At 42.9% G+C, this 27,443-nt stretch overlaps 1 protein-coding gene and 1 long non-coding RNA gene across 2 annotated transcripts; one reads left to right on the forward strand and one right to left on the reverse strand.

Moving 5' to 3' along the window:
• Positions 1 to 6,288: 6,288 nt before the first annotated feature.
• LOC116335892 (E3 ubiquitin-protein ligase Topors-like) lies at positions 6,289 to 20,725 on the reverse strand. Its single transcript, XM_031759674.2, has 4 exons — positions 20,459 to 20,725; positions 16,893 to 19,387; positions 11,468 to 11,599; positions 6,289 to 9,044 (listed from the first exon to the last, which is right to left on the reverse strand). The coding sequence occupies exons 1-4, from the start codon at positions 20,546 to 20,548 to the stop codon at positions 7,037 to 7,039; spliced, it is 4,725 nt and encodes a 1,574-aa protein (XP_031615534.2). The 5' UTR covers positions 20,549 to 20,725; the 3' UTR covers positions 6,289 to 7,036.
• A 349-nt stretch (positions 20,726 to 21,074) lies between these two features.
• On the forward strand, positions 21,075 to 26,499 carry LOC116335895. The gene is made up of 4 exons (XR_004200677.2): positions 21,075 to 21,191; positions 23,301 to 23,489; positions 24,075 to 24,207; positions 24,896 to 26,499. It is a non-coding gene; the product is annotated as an uncharacterized LOC116335895 (long non-coding RNA).
• The last annotated feature ends 944 nt before the right edge of the window (positions 26,500 to 27,443 follow it).

The following is a 27,443-nucleotide window of genomic DNA, read 5'->3' on the forward strand; positions in this document are numbered from 1 at the left end:
GCAAAAGACATGGTATGTTGAAAATGACCAAATCCAAACAAAAATCATAATAATAACTGCACTATTGTACAAAAAGTCTTGATCCACTCTTTGTTTCTTTATTTGGAGATAGGAAATTAGGAATTACAGCAGGTTAAAAAGGTATTGAAGAAAATATATTTCTAAAGTTGCTATTGACATGAAATTCTCACCAAAGTCAGCTGAAAAAGCACATTTAAACTTTACTGAAGAACTTTTAGACAAGGCTGTGAAATACTGGGAGAATACAGGACGACGAACAACCAGGGCCATGAAGAAATGAGGGTGGACATTTCAGCAAGATGATGATCCCAAACACAGAAAGGAAACTCTCAACTGGTTTCAGAGAAAGGAAATAAAGCTACTGAGCAACCTGACCTGAATCCAATTAAAAATCTATGGAAAGAACTAAGGCTCAGAGGTCATTGGAGCCCTTTAGGATTTGAAGACTGTTTGTTTGGAAAAATGGTCCAAAATCACACCTGAGCAATGCATGCGACTAGTTTCTTCATACACTAGGTGTCTCAAATCTGTCACCATCAAAGGCTTTTATACGAAACATTAAATAAATTTCAAAAAGCTTGTTGAATATTTTTCCCTGTGTCATTTCTCATTATTACGCACAACTGAATTTATGGAAATCTATTCATTTTGTTTATTCATTGTTTCTTTGTATTTTACCAGCTGTAGATGCAACAATTTACGAAAATGTCCTAACATACATAGAAATACAGTATATAAGACAAAAACAGAGTTTGTTCAATTCTAACAATGTTAAAAGTTGATATTTGGTTTGACCAATTTTATTCTTCAATACAGCCTGAACTCTCTTAGGCCAGCTTTCACGTAACTTCTATTCAATGACTGATAGTGTGCCACTGTCTGTTTTGTTTTCCCTTTTTTTCATCCAGGTATCCTTTTGCTGCATTGGTAGTGTTTGTGTTGATCATTATGCTGCAAAATTAAACCGATCAGATGATTTCCGCACATTATTGCATGGCGGATCAAAATCTCACTTTATGTTTTTGCATTCATTATTTCATCAATGTGAAACAATCACCAACACTACTGACTGATATGCCGACTCAAACCATGTATTCCATAAAATATAGCAACGATATACAGTGGTCCCTTGTTTATCACGGTAAATTTGACAAGCTGAACGCATTCTGTACTGTACAGGAGACACGGTACGAGATTGATTGACAATGGTCTACAGCTAATCAGGATGCAGAACACAATGCACTGTGGGGGAAAAAAAGGCATGCAAAATTGTACAAAAATCAGCGAGATCTCACGAAAGGTGAACCGCGTTATAGCTATTCCTTCCACTGAGACCATTTCTGGTGAAGGTTCGGTGAACAGGTCACCTGCAGTGCCATCTACGGGCCCAGTGAAGTCACCTTGCCTCCTTAGGTGAATTCTACAAATAAGTTTCAACTAACAACATTAATTAATACCATTTGGTAATGAAAACACCCATTTGCATTGAAACACAATTTAATTATTTGGTTCACATCAGTTTAGTGCTTCTGCAGCAGTCATGATAACCAGCATGACTGAGGAGGACCCTGAGCAGGTGGGCCTGTGCAGGACAGACTCTGAAAACAAAAACCCTCATGTCTCTTTGAAACTAAAGAGAGGTCATTCATCAGCTTGTGGGACTAGTTTTAAAGGATGACCCTACTAAAAAACTGCAAGACAAATGGAAATGTGGTGTCCTAGTGTGTGGTGCATTCACTGATCCAGTTCTGCACCAAGTTCTCCTGTTTTTCTCCTGCTTTGCCTCTGCAACTGAAGAGAAATCTCTTTGCACTTCTTTAACTGTGGATATATTTCTCTGAGTGTATTATGTATGTTTGTAAATGTGCGTACTGCGGACTTCGTTTTTTTATGGAAAAGTGACTTAAACCAAACTGTGCCCTGTCAAAAGTTGGTTGCCTGGCCAGTTCATATATTCTGGCACCTACCCTGGCCAGTTGCATCTCTCAGGTCCTGATTCAGGTTTATTTTTTTGTGTGGGGGAGGGTTGTTTTTCCCTGTACTCAGGAAAAAACTGCAGCCTTTTTTTTTTTTGTTTTTAGGCCTACAACCTCTTCTTTTATCCTCCACTTTTCTTTTTTCCTAAATTTCTTTGAAGGACACACTGGACATAATGCCAAGATATGCCAGGTTTGCAGCTAACAGCTCTTTGGGAATCACTTTGGTGGTGCAAAATACTATTTTTATGCATGTTGGCATTCTTCATGGATTCTTCAAGAAATGGGAACAAATTGTGTTTTTGTGGCATTTTTTTGGCTAAGTTTTATTTTATGTGTTAAACTGCTAAAATGATGGGCCAACTCATCTCCCATGCAACATATTTATTTTTCACAGAAAACTGTAGAAAAACAGAAATGGCAGATTAATCAGTTCTTCCGACGTACGGGCTGTACGCTGCCTCTTCACACTACGGAGTTACACTACTTCTAGTGCAGATGACATTACTTTTCCTAAACTTATAGCTTCATAGTTACACGCACCACTTTTATGAACTGCCTAAATCACAAAAATACATAACATATATGTATTTAACATATTTCTATAGCATTCACCCTTGATGAACTGAACATACAGCAATTTTCTCTTATTGTGGAAAACATTTTAAGTGTGACTTTAACCCAAAAATACCTGTATGAAAATCACAGACTTTTGGTCCAGTCTAACAACTGGATTAGCACAGGCTAACAACTGGAAAATTACCTCTTTAGTTTAACATTGCAGCACTACAAGACATCAATCGCCACTGCTGTCTGTCACTTTTATAAAATCTGCCACCCAGCTTACCTGTAGAAAAACAGAGAAATGGCAGATTAATCAGTTCTTTCGGCGCGCGGGTCGTACGCTGTCTCTCTTCACTACTAACTACACTTTTTCTAGTGCAGTGCTACCGAAGCGTACGACACGGAGCGCCCTCTGCTGGCGCAACTTATATGACAGTAAATTGACATTAACAGTGGCCTTACCAAAAGAAAGTGTCTTTGGGCATAAAATAAAATGGGGGGGGGGGCGACTATTTTCATGTCTTTATCTTTATCATAGTGCCACCTATGTGCAGACACAACACAGGTTCATCCCTTTTTACGCTTGTATGATTCACAGGTTAGTTGCTTACCAAACTAAAAACATTCTTTTGAAAGTGGCTGTGTACAAGGACTGGACTGAGAATGAGTGAAAAAGCAGCCAATGGAGAAACCTTTGGAAGACCTTCAGAAAGCCTGGAGAAAAACTGCTCAAGACGACTTTAAACAAAAAGAAACATGTAAAGAAATGAGGGGTGGCTCAAGACTTTTGCACAGTATCTTTCAAAACAAGACTTTACAAACTGTGAAACTGTACTTAAAAAACAACTTCATATTTATACTGTGCAAAGACATGAAATCCACTTTTGAAGAGTAATTTTATGGGTTTTCAACAGGCAGTTTTATTTTGAAATTTAAAAAATGTTAATGCATCGTTATGCTGCTGTCTATACTGTCTGAGGTTTAATTAGAATCTTTCACAGCATGTTTTCCCGTCTGGATGTGAATGCTGGAAAAGACGCTGTTTTCCACTCATGTACTCAGCTTTTCTTTTCTTTAGGTGTTTTTGTACAGCTCATCGTGTCCTCTTTTCTCCTTTACGCTCCTCACTTTCTTCGACTGTAGTAAGGAGTTGGCATTGATCCATCACAGTGTGTAACTGTGTGTATTTAACAGCCATTTAGTGGGACCCCAGTGGCCTTAATTAGTGTGGGAGAACCTCTGTCGCTGGCTCAGTCTCTCTCAGGGCTCATTATCCCTCTTAGTGTTCTTGCTCTCTTCTAAGGGCCAGTGAAGAGGAGGACACGGAAATTGGGAGGAAGAAGGAGAAAGTGAAAGATGAGGATGTGGTGAGAAAGTGATGACATGATGATGAGGAAGAGGAAAAGGGAGAAAAAAGGCACTCTTCTGGCTCCATCTGGTGGTGAGAAACATAAACTGCACTGACTTTTCTGTTACTTTTTTTCTTTTAAAAATGTAAATCACAGAAAAACGTTATTTTTTCTAACTTTATTAAATGATTTGATGAGACGGGCAATGAACTGCAGGGCAAACTGATCCACTAGTCCGTCACAGTGAAGGGATCTGGAGGTTCTGTCACTGTTGAGTCCACTTATCCCCTTAGACTGCAGCCTGAGGTACTACCTGTATCTGCATGTGGTTATTTTCATGTCAAATAAATTATTATTTTTAACTGAAAAGTTTGGAATCATGGATTTAAGTGGGGAAATGTTCCTATGATGAGTTTCTGGGCTCAGCCTTAGAGAGAGAATAGCTCAGAGAACTGCTGCTGCTCCACATCAAAAGGAGCAAGCTGACTAGGATGCCCTTCTGGGAGCCTCCTAGCTGACGGGTTTTGGATATGTCCAACAAGGAGAACACCCTGAGGCAATCACAAGAGAAGCTGGGGAGACGATGGGAGATTCTCAGCATGACAATGATCCCAAACACACTGCCAGTGCAGTAAAAGCCCACCATGATACAAAAACACAGTGAACCACTATCAGTCATGGATTTTCTGGAATTAAGATATTACTGATGAAGTGTGGGCTCATCCTGGCAGAGAACATAACAAAAGACAGAAACATCTAATGTAGAGCTTTGAATGTCCTTCAAGAAGACTGGAGAACTAGTCCCGCAGACTACTTAAAGGAATTACAAGAAAGATTTGTTAAGGGAGTTCCGGCTGTGTTGAAGAATAAAGGTGGTCATACCAAATATCGACTTGCAAGCTCGTTGACAAACTCTTGCTTTTGCCCTATATTTTTTGTTTTCATATTTTCCAAGAGCTACTACTCTGAAAAATAATTAATTGAAAATTAAGGAATAAATGAGATCCAAAGAAGAAAAGTTTCATTAAAGTTTTATTTTATTTTCCTTTTTGATTTTTATTCATTTTATGTTGTTGCCACCTATTCCCTTTTTTCACTGATTTTGTCAACTTTGTATAAAATAATTTACTCAGATCACAGAGATCTGGAGAGGCCACCTACCTGTTAATCATAACAATCACACAGCTACAGATACATTTTTCCAGTATTGATAAATAAGTTAATAACGCACTTAACGTACTCTGTGTATATAATGTCTGTAAGCAGTCATTTTATATTCTTTTTCATATATATATTTATAGCTAGGCTTAGCAAATTCATTGGGCCACTTTTCACAGAAACCAAAGGACAGAAATATGATGCCTTAATGCTTTGTAATTTCAGAATACATTACCTGGTTATGTTTAGACCAGTGGTTCTTAACCTTGTTGGAGGTACCGAACCCCTCCAGTTTCATATGCGCATTCACTGAACCCCTCTTTAGTGAAAAATAAAATGTGATTTTTTTTCAAATTCAAGACATAGATATGTTCTTTACTGGTGCACAAGATGAGCCGTGCATGTCACGGCGGAGGCTCTGCCGAACCTCTGAGACCGACTCACCGAACCCCTAGGCTTCGATCGAACCCAGATTAAGAACCACTGGTTTAGACATTAAAAATAACTTTTAAGTTAAAAAAAAAAAAAAAAAAAATCCCATGGTTTGGCCTCAAGAAGCACAATTACCACTTCTTTGCCTTCATGATGATGATGCAACTTTAGACCAGAGATGCGTTTCCTGTTGAAACTACAAAGTCTGTTGACTGGTATAAAAAGCACAAAAAAAAAAAAAACAACCCAAAACGCGATGATTCGTGTCCGTGAACACGAACACACAGGCGGCTATTTGTGACTTTATCCCCCCACATTTTGCTTCTAAACTGGGCCAGACTCAATTAGGCTTGGCTAATCTGAATGTGAAAAAATAAAACCCCAAACACCCCCCAAAAACTTTTTTGCTAGCTTGGGAGTTGTGGTGGGTTTGTGTTTTTTTTTTTTTTTGTTTTGTTTTTTTTTAAATCTTATGTCAAATATGTTCCATGTAAGTTTGTACTTCATGTTTAATGTGAAAATAAATGCAGCCGCCCTTTTCTACAATTCCCCTGTGGGAGAGGAGTTAATGATTTGGAGGTCTTTGTTTCTTTTACCTTTCATTGTCAGACACAACACGGGAACAAAGCGGTTACACTTGGAAAAAGTGTAACCGCTTTGAAAACAAAAAAGAAAGAAAGACCCATTACCACGATAAGCTAATGTCACGTATTTTAAGCAACGTACCCCCCCAAAAAAGGGGGGATGCAGCGCTCAGCTATAGGATAAATCCAAATTCCGTTCAGATATATGATGATTCAGAAAGCTTTAATGAGTCATTACTTTCTCCATCAGTTTTACAAGCCAGTGCCAACATTGTTCATACATTAGAGTAAAAAAAGAAAGCACTTTTTTTTTACATTACTGTAAAACTGTAAAAGATTTTTTTTAAACCAAACTTTTATTCAGATTTTTTTCTTTTTTTTGCACACAGAACATGTAAACGCACAAACATCCACTCACTTACACAAGCATGTGTCCGGGTGTCATTACCAAATTCAGTCATCATTCCCCTGAAAAGGCCAGTTTTGTTCAGTTTCACACCTTGTCTTTTACTTTTAGTCTAGAGCTACCTGTTTTGTGGACTACATGTGATTGAGAGCTCTTCACTCTGGACTCATCCTTACACGTTTTTTTTTGTTGTTTTTTTTTTTTAAATTTTCTTAAGCAGTTGGAACATGGAAAAAAAAACCCAACCAATGGATAGCGAGGTTTGGAGGGGTTTCACCCGCTTGCCTCAACAATTAAAATAATAAAAGCAACACAAAATTAAAAGTACATGACAGTGCTCATGTCCAAACAATCAATTTATTGGTGCTGCCTCAAAAAACAAGTTTATTTTGAAAATCAGTCACTAGGAATGTGTTTGTACTCGAGTTAAATTCTAAATAAACACAATTTTATAAATGGTTCATGAAAAAAGATGCCAAAAGTATAATGCAACAGTTTGTCCCTGACATTTATTCCGAACGTTTAAATCTCTCATTTCATCGTGTACTACGTGGCGGAGCGTTCGTATGGGTGGGTGTCAGTGGTGGAAGTGGAGTTATACTCCGAGATGATGTGATTGTCCGTGTGGGGCTCAAAGTTCCTCTGAGCGTATTTTGGTGGTGGAGGCTTAGAGTCAGGGGGGAGGTTATGTTTTGAATCAGGATCAACATGGTTGGGGGGCCGGAAGAGATTTGGGTCCATGCCGAGTTCGGACTTTCTGTGCGAGGCGTTGAAGGTAATGCTGTGTTTAGAGGGAGTAGAGGAGGAGGAGAAGGCTGTGTGGTTCAAGTTTCTGTTAATCAAACAAGACGAATGCAAGTTAGCAGGTGGAACAAGACCCACAGAGAGTGGCTTTCCCTCGCAGTTGACCACCGACAACGTCTCCTCGCCTGTCCGTCCTCCTGAGGCCGGACTGGAGGAGTGGAAGTCAACAGGATGCAGATTCACGGTGGACGGAGGGGCAGCCGTTGTCGAGCCAATTAGAGTCAGATTACTGGAAAAGGGGGAGTTAGGGGGTGAGATGTCATTCTGAGTCCTGGAATCACTAACAGAAACAGGAAGTGATGTGTCGTGAGAGCTGACTCCTGAGTACATGCCGCTACCTGCCAGGGGCCCTCCAGCAGCACTGCTGAATCGATGGAAATCAACGGGTGATGCCCAGAAGTTGTGAGTCTTATTCCTGCAGCCAGCGGAGGTAGAGTGAGCAGGAGCTGGCTTCTCTTTGGACCAGCCAGCAGCTGAGTGGAAATCAATGTCCGATAAAGAATTCACAGGATTTAAGTCGACGGGTGAGAGGTTGGAAGATATTCCCATCGTGCTCTCCCTGGTGGAATGTAAAGCTGAGGAGTTTAAGGAGTAATAACGAGAAGCCACGGGAGTCGATTCAGACACAAAAGAAGAGGAAGAGGGAGCAACAGGAGGTTTGTGACCGGAGTGATCAAAGTCAGTTGTCAGTGCTCGGACTTTAGAGAGAGCAGCTGAAACGCTGCTCGTGTTGGCCGGCTCGCTGCTCAGTGCCAACGTGCTGGTCAGATGTCTCTTCAGTGTAGAAATGGGCGGGATGGACTCACTGTCATCGGGCAGCTTCACGGGCAAATGGGAGTCGATGGGATTCAAACTATGCAGAATTGGTTCAGCAGAGGTGTGATCTGAGTGGAGGTCTTTGTTAAAGATAGGAGAGCGGCGTGGACTCCCAGCATCTTTGTGTTTTAGTGGTGGCGGCGTGTTCCTGTTGTATGACTGAACCGGGCTGGCCTGTCTGAGGAGCGGAGGGGCATCCCTCCCCTCCTTCCATTGCTTGAGTGGAGATGGCGAGTTTATGGAGGTAGCGTCCTGATTCTGGACCGGCGGCTCCTCAGGGAAAGTGGATTTCCAACTGTCCTGCTGTTGATGAGCCTGACTAACGCCACACAGATCTCGGTCGCGCCTTTTTTTGGAGTCTGAGGAGCAGCTTGCGTCAATGTCCAAAGCAGCTTCACGTTTAGGTGCAGCAATCCTGTCCAGGTCACTTAGGATGGAGGCCAAGAGGTGGCTGTCAGAGGTTGAAGCTTCAGTACGTCTTTTATGAAGAAGATCCGTCATTACGCGGGCAGCATCCTGCTCTCCCATTGGTCGCGAGCCCACGCTCACAGTGCCCATGTTTCTGTGACTGTCGGCGTCTGGTGTCTTTAGATCAGTCGCTTTGATTGGTCCTTCTACGTCAACGTCCAGGTTCTCCACGTCCACCTCATGATCGCTGTTGTCAATGGCGATCAGTCTAGCTGCCTTGGAACGGCCCACTGGCTCTGTGTCCGACCCATCATATGCTCGGTCTAGAATGTCAACAGGAAGCTCTCCGATTTCAGCGTCCAAAACGCCACTCACGCTGGCCGAATGCACCAATGGAAGCGGAGGAAGGTCTGAGAAGTCGACGGTCTGCTGGCTGCTGAGCGGGCTGCTGCTGATGCTGCCGCTATTTTTGTTGTTGGCGTCGTCGTGGGTGCTGTCACTGTCCAGGGTGATGATGACCGGAGAGCTGACAGAGAGAAAGACAAAGGAATAAAATTTGCACGAGTATAACAGCAACAAACCTCATCACTTGAGTCGTCTGTGATCAATAATGGTGTTCTTCTACCAAGGGATCAATACATAGATCAGTCCCACCTGAAGTACATATTGTGGTAAAAATTATGTTATTAAAGATTTTATTCAAAATTTGTGAGCATTTATAGCTTCATTAGTGCAGAAGATACCCACATGACATTTTTTGGACTGGTGAAAACATTTTAGCTCTGCAGTAAACACGAAACTGAGTTGGTGTCAATTTTTAGCAGAGGTTAAAACTGCTTTTCTTTCCTGGAAATTTCTACTGTACTTACAAAGCTTACAAATAATACATATTTAATCCTGTAATGTGTATCATATCTGACACATGAGTTTTGTGAAAAACCCAAATAAAATTTTTAAGAAACCATCTGCACAAATAGCAAAAATTATTCATTTAAATTAAAATTTGTATTTGCAAACTGATATTCATTTTCCTTTTTTTTCCCCACTAAAAGGTTCAACAAACAGTTTTTTTTTGGCATTTATTTAAATGTTCAGGCTTTACAGGGTGAAAAACCTCAAATTTGGACGTTTTATTTGGGGAAATTGTAAAGTTCAGCCATTTCTTTTGTTATTAAAGTAACGTTTTGAACAAAAAAGTAGATTCGACTCATTATGTTTGCATCACCAGAAACAAAAATGAAATTGGACAAGAAAATTGCAGTCTCTGCAACTACGTGAATGTTCCCCGCAGATGGCTATAATCAAGCTTTTCTGCAGACACAGTGTCTGAAGGTTAATAACGAAACAAAAGGTGGAAGCTCTGCCAATGAAATTTTAATTCAGACTGCAGTCAAACAGGCAGATTTCCTCAGGAAGGCAACAGAAGTTTGCTTCCTCCACTTCAGCACCATTGATTCACTGATGTTGAATTCTCTCGCAGCTGCTCTATTCCCATGTTGTTGTAGTATATTAATGACCCAAATACATGAATGTACTATTGCTGTGTGACTTAATACTATTACATAAGGTTACTCACCATACCAATACCAACTATATTTTTAAATCTTAATATAAAATGAGTAACAGTAGGGTGAACATTAGGTAAGGCTGTACTTTTTGCAGCGATCTTGTAGAAAACTATTCCGCGCGTATATAAAACAGGTCCATGGCTCCGAACCGTAGCAAAGGGACCTCTGGCTAATACGTCGGGTTCCGTGTTGGGCTCATAGCCGAAAACTAGCTTAACTTTGTTGTCAGGGTGTTGTCAACTTTGCTAGCAAGAGACAGAGAGAGGCGTTGAAAGGCTGCTCCAACGAACTTATTGTTTCGGAGGAAAACACGAACACAGTGTACAGTCGAGTCTTAATAGCCGTCAGGCACTCTTTTTGGCTGCAGTGGTTATTATTATATTTACATGCTTCCATCTCCCGTTTCTGGTCAGTGACAACTCGTACTTTTCAACTCTCCTTTCTCTCCCTCCCTCGCTCACAGACACATAACGTGTATGGTAGTCCATTCTCCCTGCAGCACGGACTACACTGCCCATCAGGCTACATTCTTTAGGGCTATGCCTGTAACACTCTGCCTATTGCCTTCATATTAAATCATTTTTTTAATAATAATTTTAAACAATATTTATTCACGTCATTATGTGGGCCACAAGTAGAGGTAACATGGGCCACGAGATTGAGACACAGGCATTAGAGCCTATTAATGCGTGTTTTGTTTGGGTTTCCACCAGCGTGGAATTACCAAAAATAGAGAGGGGATAGCCTAACATATGAAACCGGAAAAGACCTCAGTGTAATCCATTTATTTCAACAAAATAACTGTATTCTGAATACCACCTTTTTAGACTGTAACGGAATGCAGTTACTGATATTTTGTATTTTAAATACGTAACGCTGGTACATGTATTCCGTTACTCCCCAACACTGACCACATCTTTCCTCCAGCTTTCATTGAGGACAAAGGAAACGTGATTAAGAGAAGACCCAGCAGATCACTTTTGGACTAACAAAGAAAGTAATATATCCTAAACAAACCAGATAAATACGGGCAGGAAAATCCATCTTCAGGCTGGAAATGTAGCAGCCTGTAATTTGTAATTTGCGTTTCTGTTCCCCGTCTGTGAGCAAAGTGTGATGCAGGGATTGACAAAGAGTAGATGTGTAACATCTCTCCATTGATAACTGATATCACCTGTTCAAACGGTACACCTTATGATGATCAACAGAAGTGTTTCATCACTGTGTTTTAATTTAAAATAACTGATTTCACAGTTAATAAGGTGACGACCGCTTCGTGTCTCAGATTCTTCTTTACGCGTTAATTACTATCAGCTGTATGAATTTATGTAACGTGCTAAAACAAAGCTTTTTTCCCTCCCAGCAGTGTGACACCTCGTACCTGCTCTGCTGAGCCTTGCGATGACGTTTCCGGCGCCGTTTGTGGGCAGGAGGCTGCGCCCCGTCGGCGGTGATGGTGCCCTCGTAGATGATCTCCACGCTGGGGCTGCGGTCTTGTCTGGACCTCCGGCTGCTGCAGAGAGAGAGCATGGAGTGAGCAACTTCTGGAAACGTCATTGAAACACCTGAACTACAGGAAGCTATTGAGAGGTCTTCCTCATCTGTTGAGCTGAGCTGAGCACTTCAAAACCAAACAGCTGGTGAGATGTTTCAGCTGATAGTTTTAGAGTCAGGAAAGCAACTCTAAAAAAAACAGTAAGAGAAACAACAGGCGAACATTGCGTGCCATCGTTCTCATTGCTGAAAAGAAAATCCCAAACATTAATATTAGATTGAGGTTCATTTAAACTTAACAACGTTTAAGCAGCCATCACATCAAAATGTGTAAACAATAATGTCGCTAGGCACCGCTGGCCTGCGGGAATGCTTTTACATTAATATTGATGGGCTCAAAATCACATCCTCTGTGGTTCTAGGGTAAAGCGGTCAGAATTTTTTCCTTTTGGATCAACCCAGGAAACATGAGATGCTGGGGAAATCATTTACATGATTTTGAAAATCACAAGAGGTCAAAACGATGAGAACCAACAGGCAACATCCCAGGTAGGAAATATTTTTTAGTTTCACCGTACAACCAGTGATGTCATGTCTGCTTGTGCAAGCGGCGCTTTGGGGTGGCTTCAGTCGGCAAAATAAATGTGTCAAATTACCGAAAAACTTGGTAGCTCACAGTCCACACTGTCCTGTGAGTGTAAAACAACCTTTTTGTTAATTTGAAGAAAATCCCCCCACCCACTGTGGATCCATTTAAAGAAAAAACAAACAAACAAAGAAGTCACTTTTCATTTCTTGTGTTATTATTGCCAAATTATTTGGGGGTAGCTATCAGGAGAGGTCTTTATCTTTAGGAAAAGCTGTAAAACTTTTAAAAACACAGACAGAAATCCAAAAGTTATCTCCTTGACATTTTCTTTTTTGCCAGGCCGATTCTGGACCCCGAGCTTTATGTTTGCAAAGCTTGGTGTAAATGATATAGAGCTGCGGTGATGTCACCATTTGCGGGTCCTTAAGCTTAAAAGGCTGCATTGCTGGATATAATGCCTGTGTCACAACTGTTGTACTACAATACTTCTGCTGCTGGCACTTTGTTGGAACTGGACGTCATTACTAACATTGACTGGGTGAAAAAAAAAGAAAAGAAAAACAGGTTAAAAAGGCCGTTTACTTAAGGCCAGAGGCCACCTTTGTTCTCTCTTTATAGGCATAATGCCACGATAATCACCATTATTTTGGTCAATACTGTAATGTTGACCATTTTATACAGATTTTCACAAGCATCCTGTACTAACTGAACATAAATACCGTATTTTCCGTACTATAATGCGCACTTAAAATCCTTTAATTTTCTCAAAAATAGCCTTTTAATTCGGGGCGCCTTATGTATGAATTCTGGTTGTGCTTACTGACCTCAAACGGATTTTATGTGGTACACAGCGCTCAAAAATCTGACAAAAAATGTTTTAGTGTGACTTTGGTAATCTACGAAGACGCACTGCTTGACGGATTGTCAGAGCATTACGGCTGCCGTAGTCAGGAGCCTCGCGGAGTAATCCAGGTCCAAAACTCCGTCCACTTCAGGTCCCAAAGTCAAACAAACAATGCAGCATCACTGAGAGTTAAAAACTGTCTACATTCTTTCATCTTTAATAAAATGATCAGTGTTGCTGCTTTACCAGTTGTAACAATTAAGTTTAACATCCAGGCATCCATGAAAACAGAATTTATTAAATTTAACAGAGTTAGAAGTTAGCAGGAAGTTAGTTCGCTAGTTTCCATCTAAACACGATATAGCATGTTCTGACTGAGAGATTTCTGAAAAAATTCAAACGTACAGCTCTGCTAACACTTCCAACATAAATGAAGACAGAAAACTAAACAGCAGTGACATTTGTAGGGTTACTGAAGTTGGACTAGCTGGTATATAATGATGTGCTACGTGGTGGCTAGCGACACAGCTATGTTAGCGTAACATAAACACAGTGAAGCTGAAGGGTGAATGCTAACTTTTTTCCACTCGATAAAAGTTAATGTGGGGGGCTTCCGGTTGGGCGCTATAGCAAATGCCTGCTTGAAAGTTTCGGCTCCTTGCCAGTTGGAAATAATCCTCTTGGAAGAATATTTAGACACAAAGAACAGTACCTTAACTTGACATGGATGGGGATAAGCAAAAAAAGACCAAAGGCAAACCAAGCTCGGGACGGGAAAGGGGAGAGTTAGTCGAGGAAACTCGCAGCGGAGAGGAGAATAATGGCGAAGCTAGTCCCTTCATGCTAGCTATCTACGATGAGATCCGGGCTCTGAGGTCGGACCTTAAAAGTGAAATGAGTGAGTTTCAACTTTCTTTCCACAATGATATGAAAAAGGAACTGAACGAGTTCAGAGGAGAAATTAACAAGAAACTTCAAGAAACTACAAAGGACCTAGAGGCTACCACGGCAAGGGTAGAGGAGGCGGAACAGCGGATAACCAAGATTGAAGAATGGGACACGGAGGTTAAGGAGGCACTCGCTCTCATGATGGACAGCCAGGAGACCCTGCGAGCAAAGCTAACCGAACTGGAAGCACGCTCATGCCGGAATAATCTCCGCATACATGGGGTACCGGAGGGATCAGAGGGCCCTGATCTGATAGAGTTTGTAACGAAGCTGATAAAGGCTCAAATCGGCCCGCCGGTTGCGGAAATAAACCTCGGAATCAGTATTCCCTGAGAATCAATCCCTGGCCCGCTGCTTTCCAGTTTACCAATAACTGTCTGCCAGAGGTCCAGCAGACAGCTTCCAGCTTTATGGAGATGATTCAGTCCTATACATGTGTCAGTCAAGTCACCCAGTGAGGCAACGACAACCTTGACTACATACCTGCATAATGCATTTTATCACCTCACAGTGAGCTTTATCTCTACAGTGTTAGAGATAAAGTGTAGTTAAAAGGGAGTTTTTCCTTCCCACTGTTGCCAAAGTGCTTGCTCATAGAGAGCGATTGTTGGGGTTTTTTCTTGAGGCACTAGGGTTTAGACCAATGCCAACTGTTTTGTTTTTTTTCAATATATATATTTTTTATTGAGCGTCAAGAATGTAATACAAAGACATACATGTAACGAAGTAACAATGCTCCTTTTTATATATGTACCCCACCCCAAGAACATACTGGACACCAACCCACAGAGAAAGAGAGAAAAAAAAAAAAAAAAAGAATAAAATAAAATTTAAATGAGGTACATCAAAATTCACCATATATAAAGATGTGCACTTAAAAGTCAATAGTTTGTACAAAATTAATTGCCTTCACAACAATAAGGGTATACGGTAGCTGCCAAGCGAGTATCAGATGGGAATGGTTTTAATTTTCTCTAAATGTTTTAGCAATGTATCCCAAACAGCAAAGAATCTCTCCTTCGACCCCTTGAGAGTATATTTTATTTTTTCCAGCTGTATAAATTGTGTCAGGTCACTGAACCACAGAGCCGCTTTGGGTGGCTTTTGTGACTTCCAATGCAATAATACCCTTCTGCGCGCAAGCAGTGTAGTGAAAGCGATTATGTTTTTGTAGCTTTTCCTTAATGTTCTATGTCCTCTATCTGTAGCACCAAATATACCCATAACTACACTGGGTTGAAGCTCAACATTCAATACTTCAGACAGTGTTTTGAAAATTGTTGACCAGTAGGCTTTTAAAGTTGGACATGACCAAAACATATGTGTTAAGTCTGCAGAAGGATTTCTACATCTCTCACAGCTTGCATCTATGTTTGGAAATATTTTGGCCAGTCTTGCCTTGGAGTAATGAATGCGGTGAAGAATCTTGAACTGTATGTGTTTAATTTGGCACAAGAAGTGCTGTTGTTTACTCTTAAAAGAGCGCTCTCCCAGGTCTCCTCCTCTAAGTCCACCCCCAGCTCATCCTCCCAGTCCGCTCTGATCTTTGCCATTGTTATATTCTTAAAGGAGGCTATACAATTGCTAATTCTTGAGATAAGACCTTTAGGCTTATATGGGAGTTTCAACAGATCATCAACACCAGTAAATGGTGTCATATTTGTAAAGTTGGTGTTGTAATGCTGAAGGAAGTGGCAAACTTGAAAGCATCTAAATAAGCTGGACCGAGGGAGGTCAAATTTTTGAGACAAATCCTGAAAACCTGCCAAGACACCGTCTATGTACATGTCAGAAAAATTGTGGATGCCTCGTCTCTGCCAAAGAGCAAATTCAGAGGCTAATCTGGCAGGAGGGAAAAGATGATTATTATGAATAGGGCTCAAAGGGAGAAAGTTTTTAAACCCAAAGTTCTTTTGAAATTGAGCCCATATTTTGAGGGTGTTAATAACTATAAGACTGGTGGTATGCTGCTGTGAGGAAATTGGAAGACTGGAGGTGACCAAGGCGCTAAGGGAGGTGGAAATGCAAGATGCCGCTTCAATTTGGCACCAATCTTCATCTGGGGTGTGAAGCCAATAAATGATTTTTTTGAACATTTGAGACCCAGTAGTAATGGCCGAAATTTGGAAGGGCTAAGCCACCTAGGTTTTTAGGCCTCTGTAACATTAATGCCAACTGTTTTAAGCAGATTTAACACTACTTATGGCTACCACCTGACCCACAATCACATGACCATTTTAAAATAATGCTACAGTAACACGCAGCCTCGCAGAGCCTCCATTTCAACAACAGCAGACTTCAAACTACATACTAGTTTTTAAATTGTGTTGATAGGCCAAAGAAGACTTAAACATCATTTATGCCATACTTTCATTCATTAACTGTAATTACGTTTAACACACAAACTGTAAAAAGTAGGTTTTCATTTAGAACATGAAGAAAACCCTCAAAACAAATTAAAAACAAAAAACAAAACATGACACCCCCTTCACAGTGGTGGAAAAGTACACTACATCAACCATCACAAATGTATATAGCAACATGTAGCACTTGGTTGCTTATGAAGGAGGTGAAAATATTGTGTGACAGCAGATGAGAGAGCGGCAATATACACTGTTTTTGATGTTTAGAGTATATATTTGCATTTCAAGTAATGAAAATGATTCTTTAGACACTTCTGTGATTTTCAAAGTAGAAAAAATTCTTTTGACCTCCTGGAGTTTTTGTTTTTTGTAGGATTTTAGTGCATTAACACAATGGATCTATGTCAATTTGAAAAATAACTAATGTCTACATGTGAAGCTGTGCTGAAAAGAAGGTTTTAAGAGTGGAACAAATCAAAAGTTGTCAAAAACAGTCAATAATAGACCACTAATAATTTACACTCTTTTGGAAAGTCTAATAATAATAATGAATCCAGTGGCCTCTTACCTCTCGCCACCGTAGCCACTGCTCGCCCGCCTGTGCCTCTCCCTTCTCCTTCCTCTATCTCGCTCCCTCCTCTTCCTCCTCTCTTTCCTCTTCTCCTTGCGACTGCCGCCACTGCCGCTTGGCCTCCACGTGGGATCCTTGACATTGTTGTCCAGGTGGCGGCTCTTGCATTTCCTTTTCCCACCGGGTTTCTCTCCGTGATGAGCGCTGCCGCTGGGGGACAGCGTGGGCGTCGGTGGCGTTCGCGGTGGTGGCGGGGGAGGACGTGGTGAGGACGAGGAGAGGGATGGTGAAGAGGCAGAGGAGGTGAGAGGGGACACCTGGGCGCAGGGGTACTCCCAGCTGGAGTCCGGCGGGCTGGGCGACGGAGGAGAGCTGGAGTCAGCGCTGGAGTCAAACGGAGGCGAGGAGCGGTGCTGCATCATGGCAGGATAAATGGACCGATTGGGGTTGAACAGAGTGCCACTCTTCCTGTGCCGGTTGCTGCTGCGCTCTCGCCTTCTCTTCCTCCTCTTCTCTCTTGCTGCCTCACTGGTGGACTTCCTGTCTCTCCAGCTCCCCATCTCCTGCCGCCGCTCAGTCTCTCCAGGTGTCGCTGGGCTGAGCGTGCACACAGAGCTCCTGCTCCGACCAGAGCTCCCTGACCATGAGCGTGCACGTGAGCGCTGTCCTGCCGCCTCGCCAATTTTCTGCCCCTTGTCCTGCTCCTCTCTGTAAGTACCTGATGTGGAGGGAGGAATGGTGGGTAGGTAAGAGAGGGGAGGTGTTGCAGAGGGGGGAGGAGGAGCCTCCTCCTCTTTCTTCTTCTCTACCTCCTCTTCTTCTGTGTCAGAGGAGAGCTGCACCAACTCCGGCGTCCGTTCTGCAATCGGCTTCTTGTACCCAACGATGAGACACTCGTCCTCTTCCTCCTGCCTTTCTCCTCCATCCTGATTGGCTGCCTCTGGCAGGGCAGGACTGAACGAAGATGAAGGCTCAGCAGTGGAGTAGGAGGGGCCTGGGGTTTCATCGTCCCAACCTGAAAGGCTAAGGACACTCGCTGTTTGGATGGGGTCATCTTGAGCTCCCACCTCCCTCCCCAGCCTCTCCTCGGACCCTCCCCCTGCTGCCCTCTCTTCATCCTCCCCCTCGGAGATGGCGATGACGGAGCTGCCATCGGACGAGCTGCTCATCCCATCCAGTTCCACTGCGGCATCCGGTGGCTCGTACACTGCCTGCAGGTCGTAGTTCTCCAGGCTGAGCGACGAGCGGGCGAAGCTGATGAGCTCATGCAGGAAGTGCTCAGTGCGCGCCAGCAAGAATGGCCGCAGCTCTTCTTCTATGTTGGGTGTATTCTCCAGGCCGTGGCGAGCAAGCCTTGCCATGATGATGCGCTGAACGATGTCAACCAACGAGGTGTGCGAGCCATACAGCACCGTGAGCTCCCTTCGCAGCCAGGGGCGGAGCCTGTTCAAGTGGGCAGGGTTCCGACGGAAGCTATCTGCCGTGATGTCACGCTGTCCCTCGTTGCCGTGTACTCCGGCAACCCCACGGACCCGAATACCACAGCGATAGAGTCCCCGGCGAAAAGCCACCGTCTCTCTCTCCCTAAGTCGCCGCACGGTTCCACCTTCACGCTGCAAACGCTGCCTCGCCGCTAGGCGAGTCATCAGTCGCCGTGATGCCCGGTCATTGGGAGCAACGGGTGCCACTGCCCCTCCAAGGCCTGTTAGTCCTTCAAATATCACACCGCGCTCCGCCAAATCAGCGCCTCCTCTTATCCTCTGTTCCTCCCCATCCTCACTGTCCTCAGCGACGACTGGAGGGTGAGGAAGAGGAGGGAGTGGAAGAGGAGGGGAATCGAGGTACCACTCCCAACCCCCTGCCCTCTCCTCCGCCCTTCTGGCCCCCCTCTCCCTCCGCCGCCTCCTTGTTGTTGTCTCGCCAGCCTCTGACACCCGGTGCCGCCTCAGCATTAGCCTCATTTGATGGCTGCTTCTCGCAGCCGACGCCATCGCTGCTACCATTGCCACAGTAGCGGCCACGCTGCTGCTGGGGGGTGCTGAGCGCAGCGTATATTCCTTGAAGTCATCCTCAGCTTGGTTCCGGTAAAAGATTGAGGCAAAGGGCTGCTTGCAAAGTGGACACTCTGGCTTTTTGTGAGACCATTCCTGGATGCACGGGAAGCAGAAGCGGTGCTTGCAACGGTCCAGGAACGCCAAGTTGTTGAAACGGTCCAGGCAGATGGGGCACTTTGAGTCGGGCGACGCCTCCTCTGCTGCCATCAGATGCGGGCGTGCTGACGTTGAGGCAGAGGACGCGGGTGGAGACAAGGACGAGGAGGATGTGGCCGCAGTAGAAGATCTGCTAGCGTTTTTCCTCCTGCTGCCACTCTCTCGACTCCTCTGCTCTTCATCTTCCGCAGGTACTGCCAGTGCAGCGCCGCGTCCAGCAGCACCTGTGGCTGCATTGTCACGGCGGCGAACGCGCAGCTTCATTCGCGTCGGCGCCATCACCTAAAAACAAACAACGCAGGAAGAAATGTGTCCTTATTCAGCTTTCAGGATTCAGAAATATTGAGTACAGGTGAAATGACACCTGCTGAGAACAACAACAAAGTCCTGGATTACAAATTAATCAGGTCACATGGCTCCCCAGTGCTTCACTTTGATCTAAAAACACAGGAAAGCTGTGGCACCAACACAGCTAGCAGCTACTGCTTCTTTGTCACTCTTTAAATTACGCTACCCATTTGACTTCCTGCTTTTATATTTGACTCTTTATTGAAAAATAACTTAACTGTAAATCAAAGCCCCTCTTGTGGTGCTGTACCTTAAAGATTTACACTTCACTGATGCTCCTTGTAGCCACTATGTTAGCGTGCTAACACTGACTAACTGAAGCTCACAGTCAGGAGTGAACACTGCGGATAACTGTAAACACTTTGCTCCTGTCAGAGCCTCTGTTTGTTTAAATCATCCGACTGTTTAACCCTCCATCTGTGGAAACCCTTCACACAGTTGTGTTAATATTACCACTGATTATTATTCTAATTATTCACCCAATTACCGACACGGAAGGACTCCCCTGAGTTTGTTAGCCTGCTAACACACCAGCTAGCTGTTACCTAAGCCTTTCATTTGGTTCCCTGCTTTAATTCTCTAAATTCTGTAAAGACCTTTAATTCTGCAAAGATTATTCACGAAAAATCGAATTGTTTAAATTAAAGATGTTATTTTTGTTTAAAGATTTTCAAGCTAGGGATGTTCATCGTTGCTTAAAACCCTACATAGTATCTCTGGCTAACAGAAGCTACCTGCCTGTTAGCATTTAGCCCACATTTGTTATTTTCTACGGTCGTTATAAAAATCTGCGATTAATTACCTGGCTTTACTCTTCAATTCTTTCTCCATAACAACAATGATGTTACCAAACATTAACCTGTTTATTTTATTACTTATAACATATTCTAGCAGGACCGATGCCCCCCAGGTTGCTACCCGACCAACATGCTAACCAAAGCTAGCCGGGTTAACACAGAGGGCTTCCCCCAGCCTGTTAGCATGCTAACACTGTTAGCTTCGTACCCGAGCTGAGGAAGCAGCAGGCTCCGCGGGTTGCTCCTCATCCGGATTCTTTCTCCTCCTCCGGGTCGAGCTTCGCGCTTTCAGCGGCATCCGCCGTCAGCGAGCTCACCGATGGCCCCGGGCACACACTGTATCGATCCCTTTAGAAACCGACTGCTGTGAGAAACACACACATCTGCCTGTCACTGTCCTCAGAAGCGACGCTCCTCACAGCTGGAACGAGAAAAACGCCGCGATGGATGATGGGAAATACAATGACGGTCGAGTTTTCTTCATCTTCTTCTGTGGTCAGCTCCCACAATGAGTTTATCACTGCCACCTAGTTGAGTGGGGTGATGGTACGAGGATTCTGAATGCGATCTGCAGCACAGGGTGTGAGGGAGAGCACGGGGGGATCGCAGGATAGTTTCCCATGATTGGAAAAATTGCTTCAGAGGAAGAGAAGAAGACTCTCCGGGGAGTAGGAATAATAATAATAAATTTTTTTTAAGAATGCGCCTTTCAAAACACTCAAGGAGACTGTACAGAAGCAATAACGACAACAAACATTACAAGAGAATATCGGTAAATAGCGGCATCAAGTCGCGACAGCGTTCACTCAACCGGAAGTTCATTTGTGAACGTATGAGCAGAGTGATTATCCCATATTATCCCACTTCGGTTATAGAGGATCAAGGCTGAGATTATGCATGTGTGGAGGAGGGATAGTGGATATACTGGAAAAAGAATGTTGGTAAGTGCAATCTAGAGGACTTGTATACCCCCAGTGTATATTTGAAATCAACTGCAGGAGTACTGTAGTGCTGATCTTTAGCCTAAATTTAAGATGTGTAGCAACAGCTCCCTGCTGCTGCGGAGTCGGGGCGGTCTGCTTCTCTCCACCCCAGGGAAAAGGGTAACACTACCTGGGTCTGGGTGCAGTTTCCCCCTCCAGGGGCAAGGGCACCTAGACCTGGGGTATAGAGTACGCTTGGGGAGTGTGATTGTGTGTACAGTGTCTATTTATGTCTGTCTGTTGGGTGAGTGCTGAGTAATTGCATATGAGAGCATGAGGGTGGGAATGGATGTTTGTATCTGTGTGTGCCTGTTTGTTTGTGTCTATATGTCAGGTTGGGTATCAGACCCCACCTCTCTGGGGACATCTCAGGCCCTCCAAGGTATGGAGGCCTATCTCCCCCCACCACTCCCCCTGCCATTGGCAAACGCCCTCAGACATCGGTGCGTTGGTGGTTCTTTGTGTCCAGGGTTGGGCGTCTAGGTACACACCTCTCACTCCTGGTGGCTGCTTGTCGGGGCCTGGAGCCTGGGGCTCGCTTGGGCCCCTTCGGGGATGGGGTGCCCTCGGCCTCTCGGCCTGGGGCTCGGTCACTCTGGCACAGCTGGCTGCCGGTGGAGCTCACGGGCATGTCACTGCAACCCCCCCTGGCTTCTGCTCCGCGGCTGCTGTGGCTCTCCTCAGCTCTTTTCGGGATAGTGGCACGGCTGCCCCTCCGTTGGTCTTCCTTGGTCTCTTGTGCTCTGAGGGTCTCTGGATGTCTGGAGCCTGGATCTCCTCCATACCTGCTTCATGCCCTGGAGGACGGGGCTATGGCTCCCCACACCCTCTAGAAGATCATTACATGAAGGAACCTTTTGAATACAAGCGCACTCATGCTCATAGGTGTACACACGGGTGCTCACACACACAAACGACACCCTTTTTGGCTCCTACCTCAAAGCACACTGTGCGCTGTCGATCTTACGTGCTGCACAATAATATTTAAAATTTAGTATTTACTGTTATAGTCACATAGATCATCGCGATGATGTTGTTTATTATATTGCTCTCTTTTTTTTCTTTTTTCTTTTTTGCTTGTTTTCTCTCTTTTCTTTTTCAACAGGTGATCCAGGTGATTGATATATGTATTTTTTGTCTGTTTGTTTTGTCGGTTTTTGTTTTTTGCCCTTTATCACCATCCCTCTTCCCCGCTGTTTTTCTTTCCCTCTTTCTTTCTCCCTTTTCTTTTCCCCAGTCAAGTCTGTCCCATATTTAGCAAGTGAAAATAAAATAAAATAAACAATAAAAGGAAAGGTGACTCAAATAGACCAATACGGCAAGGCTGGGATGGTCCAATTGGTAAAGTAAATCCGTTGGGCATCTGTCTTTGCCTTTAGACAATAATTCTGATGGCAAAAGAACCAAACGGGACGGGCAAAAAAAAAGAAAAAAAATATAAGATGTTTAGCAACAGCTATTCATGAGCTACAGTCATTTCTTACACAGCCCCTGAATTTCCCCAGTCTCAGTAAAGTAGTTTGCACACTAACAAGCATTTGCCTGAATCTGATCTCTGTTAATGGGGACAGAGGCCAATATTAGGCTGCGAAAAAAAGAAAAAGAAGGTCCTTTACATCTCTATCTACCATCGCAGAGTCCACAGGATACCTGGCTCCTTCCTTAAAGACCCTACTCACTACCAACAAACTGTATTCACACTCCCAGCCTCATGCTGGAGGTGTAGAAGTGCGTGACTGAAGAACTCTTTCCTCCTGCCATCAGACTCCTAAACACCTGACAGGAGTTTGTAAACTTGTTTTACCTCCATCCACATTCCTCTGTTTGCACACTCAATTGCACACACTCACTGCTGTCTACTGCAGTTACAGCTGAGGTAGCATTCTAAATTTATTTTACATATTATTTTATTTTATTGGTATATAGTTATATACAAATAGCATACATTTTTTGCAAATGTTATATTCCTATTATTTTAATAGTTTTTTTTTTATTTCAACCATCCGTTATTCTATTTATCTAATTTATTTTATTTTTTATTTGACATCTCCTGTTGATTGATTTAAGGACCTGAGGGGGCAGCAATACGCCTTTTGTTGAGTCTGCCGGAAATCCAAGAAGAAGACGCAGCAGCAGTCGAAGAAGAAGAAGAACCGTAAACAAACTAAACTGAGGCGGCGTTTGTGTATAGTTTTTAGGTTTTAACAGAAGATGGAGGCACTCAGCAGACGGGCTCTGGACCGGATTTACTCCGCGGTAAATTCGCTTTATTTATTCTATTGACTTTATTAGTTTTGAGCGCGCTTCTCAGACACCGGGACTAGAAGCGGTAACCGTTAGCAACGAGTTACAGCCTGGAAACAGATAAGCTAGCGAGGAAGACACTAACGAGCTGATATTTAACATCATAAAGACCAAAAATAAATGCATAAAATTTTTTCACTCACATCTTTCACAAAAATAGAACACGTAGAACATTGGAATGCCTGTTTGATTGTGAAAACACAAAATTACCGACATGTAACAGTTTGCTTTATCGTGTGCGTTTATTGTGTTTCAGTTTTTTTTATCACGTACGACAGGAAAACAGTCATAGTCTGAATGTCAGCATCATGTGAATTTCTCACTGAAAAGTTGTGTGTGTGGTCTTATACACTCATCAGCCAATATATTAGGTACAACTTGGTGGTTGGACATTATTTTCTTCTTCAGAGCTGCTTTAACTCTTCATGGCACAGATTCAAATGTCCAAAATGTGTTTAAAAATGCTGCTTAGAGCACGTTTCACCATCTTTCCAAGTTTTGAAGTCCTTCTGAATCAAGTCTCTCTCCGGCCTTCAGGTATTGCTGGCAGTCGTGGTTTTGTCCTGGTCTTACGTGATCTACGCCAGCAGGATCGCCTCCGTTTGGCTGCTGGAACAGAGGACCCGTCGTTGAGGCAAGACTGACCGTGCGTCGGAGTGCAGGCGTACAGGTCGGTGTTCTGGTCATGATGACATGCGGTATCATAAATAAAGTCATCTCCACGGACACCTGCACAGTGTAGAGGGTGTAAACTGTGGTATTATTTAAAGCACAAAGTGAGCATCATACATGAAAGACAAAGCATGGTAGGAAGAGCTCTTTTGGCTGCTGGTACAAATGGGAGAAACAGACCCTGTTTCCCTGCTCATATGAGCACCTCACTGCTCTTTTCACATCCCTTTAAACCCAACTGTCTGGTTGAAGTCACTGCAGTACCACCAGGGGTCAGTGTATGAGCTGTGATCTGCTGCAGACCTCAGGCTTCAGTCAGATTTTTGCTTTACTTTTTAAATTTGCCAATTAAAGTTCCTAACTGAATGACACGACCCTAAATATGAGCCTGGTTGCGGGTTACATTCTCTAAGTACATAACAGAAGACCCTTTAGTGCTTGTTTATTGCCTCCTTTAGTGGACTTGAGGTGCCGAGGCACATTTAGGTGATTGAGACGCTTCACTTGAAGCTTGAAGATCAGGCTGGTCATTTATCCCCACAGGAGAGGATGTTGTAGGATTTCTCTGAAAGTATACAGTCGTTTATTTAGTTGTGGATGTATTAGTGTGTCTGGAAGGACTTTCTTTGAAGTGAAGATCTTTGGGTTTCAGAAGGTTAAACTTGTTCCTCCTGCTCTGGTCTCAGGCTGATGGACCCCTTTAAGCCCTCGTTCCAAAGGTTCAGACCTGAACATATGGCGACTGCTCAGGTAGGAGAGGATTGAAGCGGCTGAAAGCACCAGAGGTTTCCAGGAGGTCAGATCTGAAAGGAGACGACAGAAACAACCAAAAACTGGTTTAAAAACTGGAAAAGACGGCGTAATGAGAGACATAATGAAGACGAGATCCGAACGTGAGTGGGTCCTATGGGGACTGCATTTAGCCCACAACACAGTAAAACACCACAACACCCACTCTGATACTTTATGTTGTAATTACTGCTGAGTAATTTAGAGTAATTGAACTATCGAAAGCTGGATTAATGACTTCTTGGGCAGTCAAACCACATTTCTCTCTTTAATTGAGACTGCATTTTTATACGTTGTCCCACATCTGTCTCACATTTTGACTTCTTCTGCACTTTTCTAAAGTGTGGCTTTTACCCAGTGCATATCAAGGGAAGGCTTTTTTATATGTGTCAAATAAAGATTAGCCTGTTTAATGTTGTGAATGTTACAAATTACCAGAAAGTCATAAGAGTTTCACATTTTAGTGATTATGATTGGAAGCACCACAAATGAAATGGAGTGTCAGTATACACTGATAAATAATGTTTTTGTTGTAGTTGTTTTGATTTTGCGCGGGAGCAAGTCTGGTGTGAAGTTACACGGTATGCTGTGTCACATCTGACTAAAAATAGCTAAACTATATGTCAATAAAAAGTATACCAATCTATGGATACATCACTACTGACACCCACAGACAGTTACAGTTGGAACAGCAGGAGTATGTAAAGACTATCACATGAGTTTTCTTTAAATCTTATTATATTTACTTAAAAAGAGTTGGGAAAATTGCATTCACATATATTGGACTACCTCCCAGCATTTTTAACACTTTGTCCCGCACTTACACATATAGTTTGTTGGGATCTGGTCAGCCAATCAGGAATCTGTATTTTTTGTCTTATAATCACAATAAAAATGCTCCAACAACATAAACGGGGTCCAATTAGCTCAGGTGAAGCTTAGCCGCCTGTGTCACCATCCACCTGTCAGTCAAAGAGGCCACGCCCCAATAATGCAAACTTTAAACCTTAATATAATTTAAACAGATGACTTATAAAAAATTCACACTCCCTTAGAGTTATTAAGAAGAGGGGAATTAGCTATAGGGTTCAAAACCTTTATTGTAGCAGGGTGTAAATATGTTTGTTTGTCTTGTAAAGTCAGATGTTTTAACACAGTCACTCTAGTGGACATTAGAGGAACTGCAGGCTTCACATTCACAAAGTTATTTATTCAGTACATATAATTCTATAACTAGACACTGCGGCTGAATCACCAAAAAGTTTTCTGCAGTTTTTTTTAAATGTTTGTTTGTTTTTTAAAATTCAATTTAAACTCCCAAGTGTGAACTTCCCTAAGGTCTAAGTGTGTCTTTAACATTGGGAAACCTGATGGTCTCATTTTTTTTTGTTTGTAGTTTAATATTACCTGATCTACCTCTAAATTAATGTAAAAGCAATAAAAAACAAGTATCTGGTCATTTTTCTGTACATTTCAACATTAAAGATTAGTTTCTTCAGCTCATGTGTGTTGAGATGCTTCATTTTCATGCCACCAGGGTTGAACAGATTTATTTTAAACAGAAGCGGGGATAATAACGGAGACGTGTATCCTCTGATGTATTCAGTAAATAAACCTCAGACACACACACACACGGGAGGTTGATTTGGAAGGAAGAGGTTCGCTCTTTGATGTGTGCCCTCAGATATGTAAATGCTCTTAACAGAATGGGTGAGTGAGGGCAAGTGAGGTAAGGAGAGAATGAGAAGCAGAGCGAGAGAGAGAGGGGGTTCTCTTTATGTAAATACTCATTCTGTTATCAAAAACCACTTCAAGCACACACACACCTTCTGTCATCTGTAATTAAAATCCTGCTCATCGTGTCTCCATCTGCTCTCATGTTTGGGGCCCTGAGACCTTTTCATGGAAAATTAAAAACATTGATGGGAATGTGGGCACGATCCCACCTGCCAGAAAGATCCAGAGCCCCCTGGAAACCACTGGAAATATGTGATAAATGTGAGGGGGGTGCATAAGGGTCTCCTAGGAACTATAAGTGGCATCTAGAGTCTAAACAGAGTCGTTCTCAGTTAGGTAAAACACTTGTTGGCCTACTTACTGGTTTAAAGTATTTATTTTTATTAACCACGGTTGTATAGTTTCAAAAGTATTTGGACACAGGCGAAGGTTTTGCTTCTTTGCTTCTTTTTCCTTCTACATCACCAAAATCTATTTGAAATCAAGAAAAGGAGTACTGAAGTGTTGGTGTGTTCACATGTGTTTGCAGCCCTTCGTGCTTTTTAGTTTTCATGTTCAGCAGTGAAATGCAGTCTGTTGAGATCAGTTGGTGTACTCAGCTGCTTTGCAATATTCTTCACTTTCAGACTGCTGATTCAAGTGATTTTTGTCCATCTAACCCAGCCTGTATGATTTGCATCTTTACTGTCTCTTATGAAGTCTTCATGA

This window comes from Oreochromis aureus, linkage group 3 (genome assembly GCF_013358895.1).
Source record: "Oreochromis aureus strain Israel breed Guangdong linkage group 3, ZZ_aureus, whole genome shotgun sequence".
Lineage (NCBI taxonomy): Eukaryota > Metazoa > Chordata > Actinopteri > Cichliformes > Cichlidae > Oreochromis > Oreochromis aureus.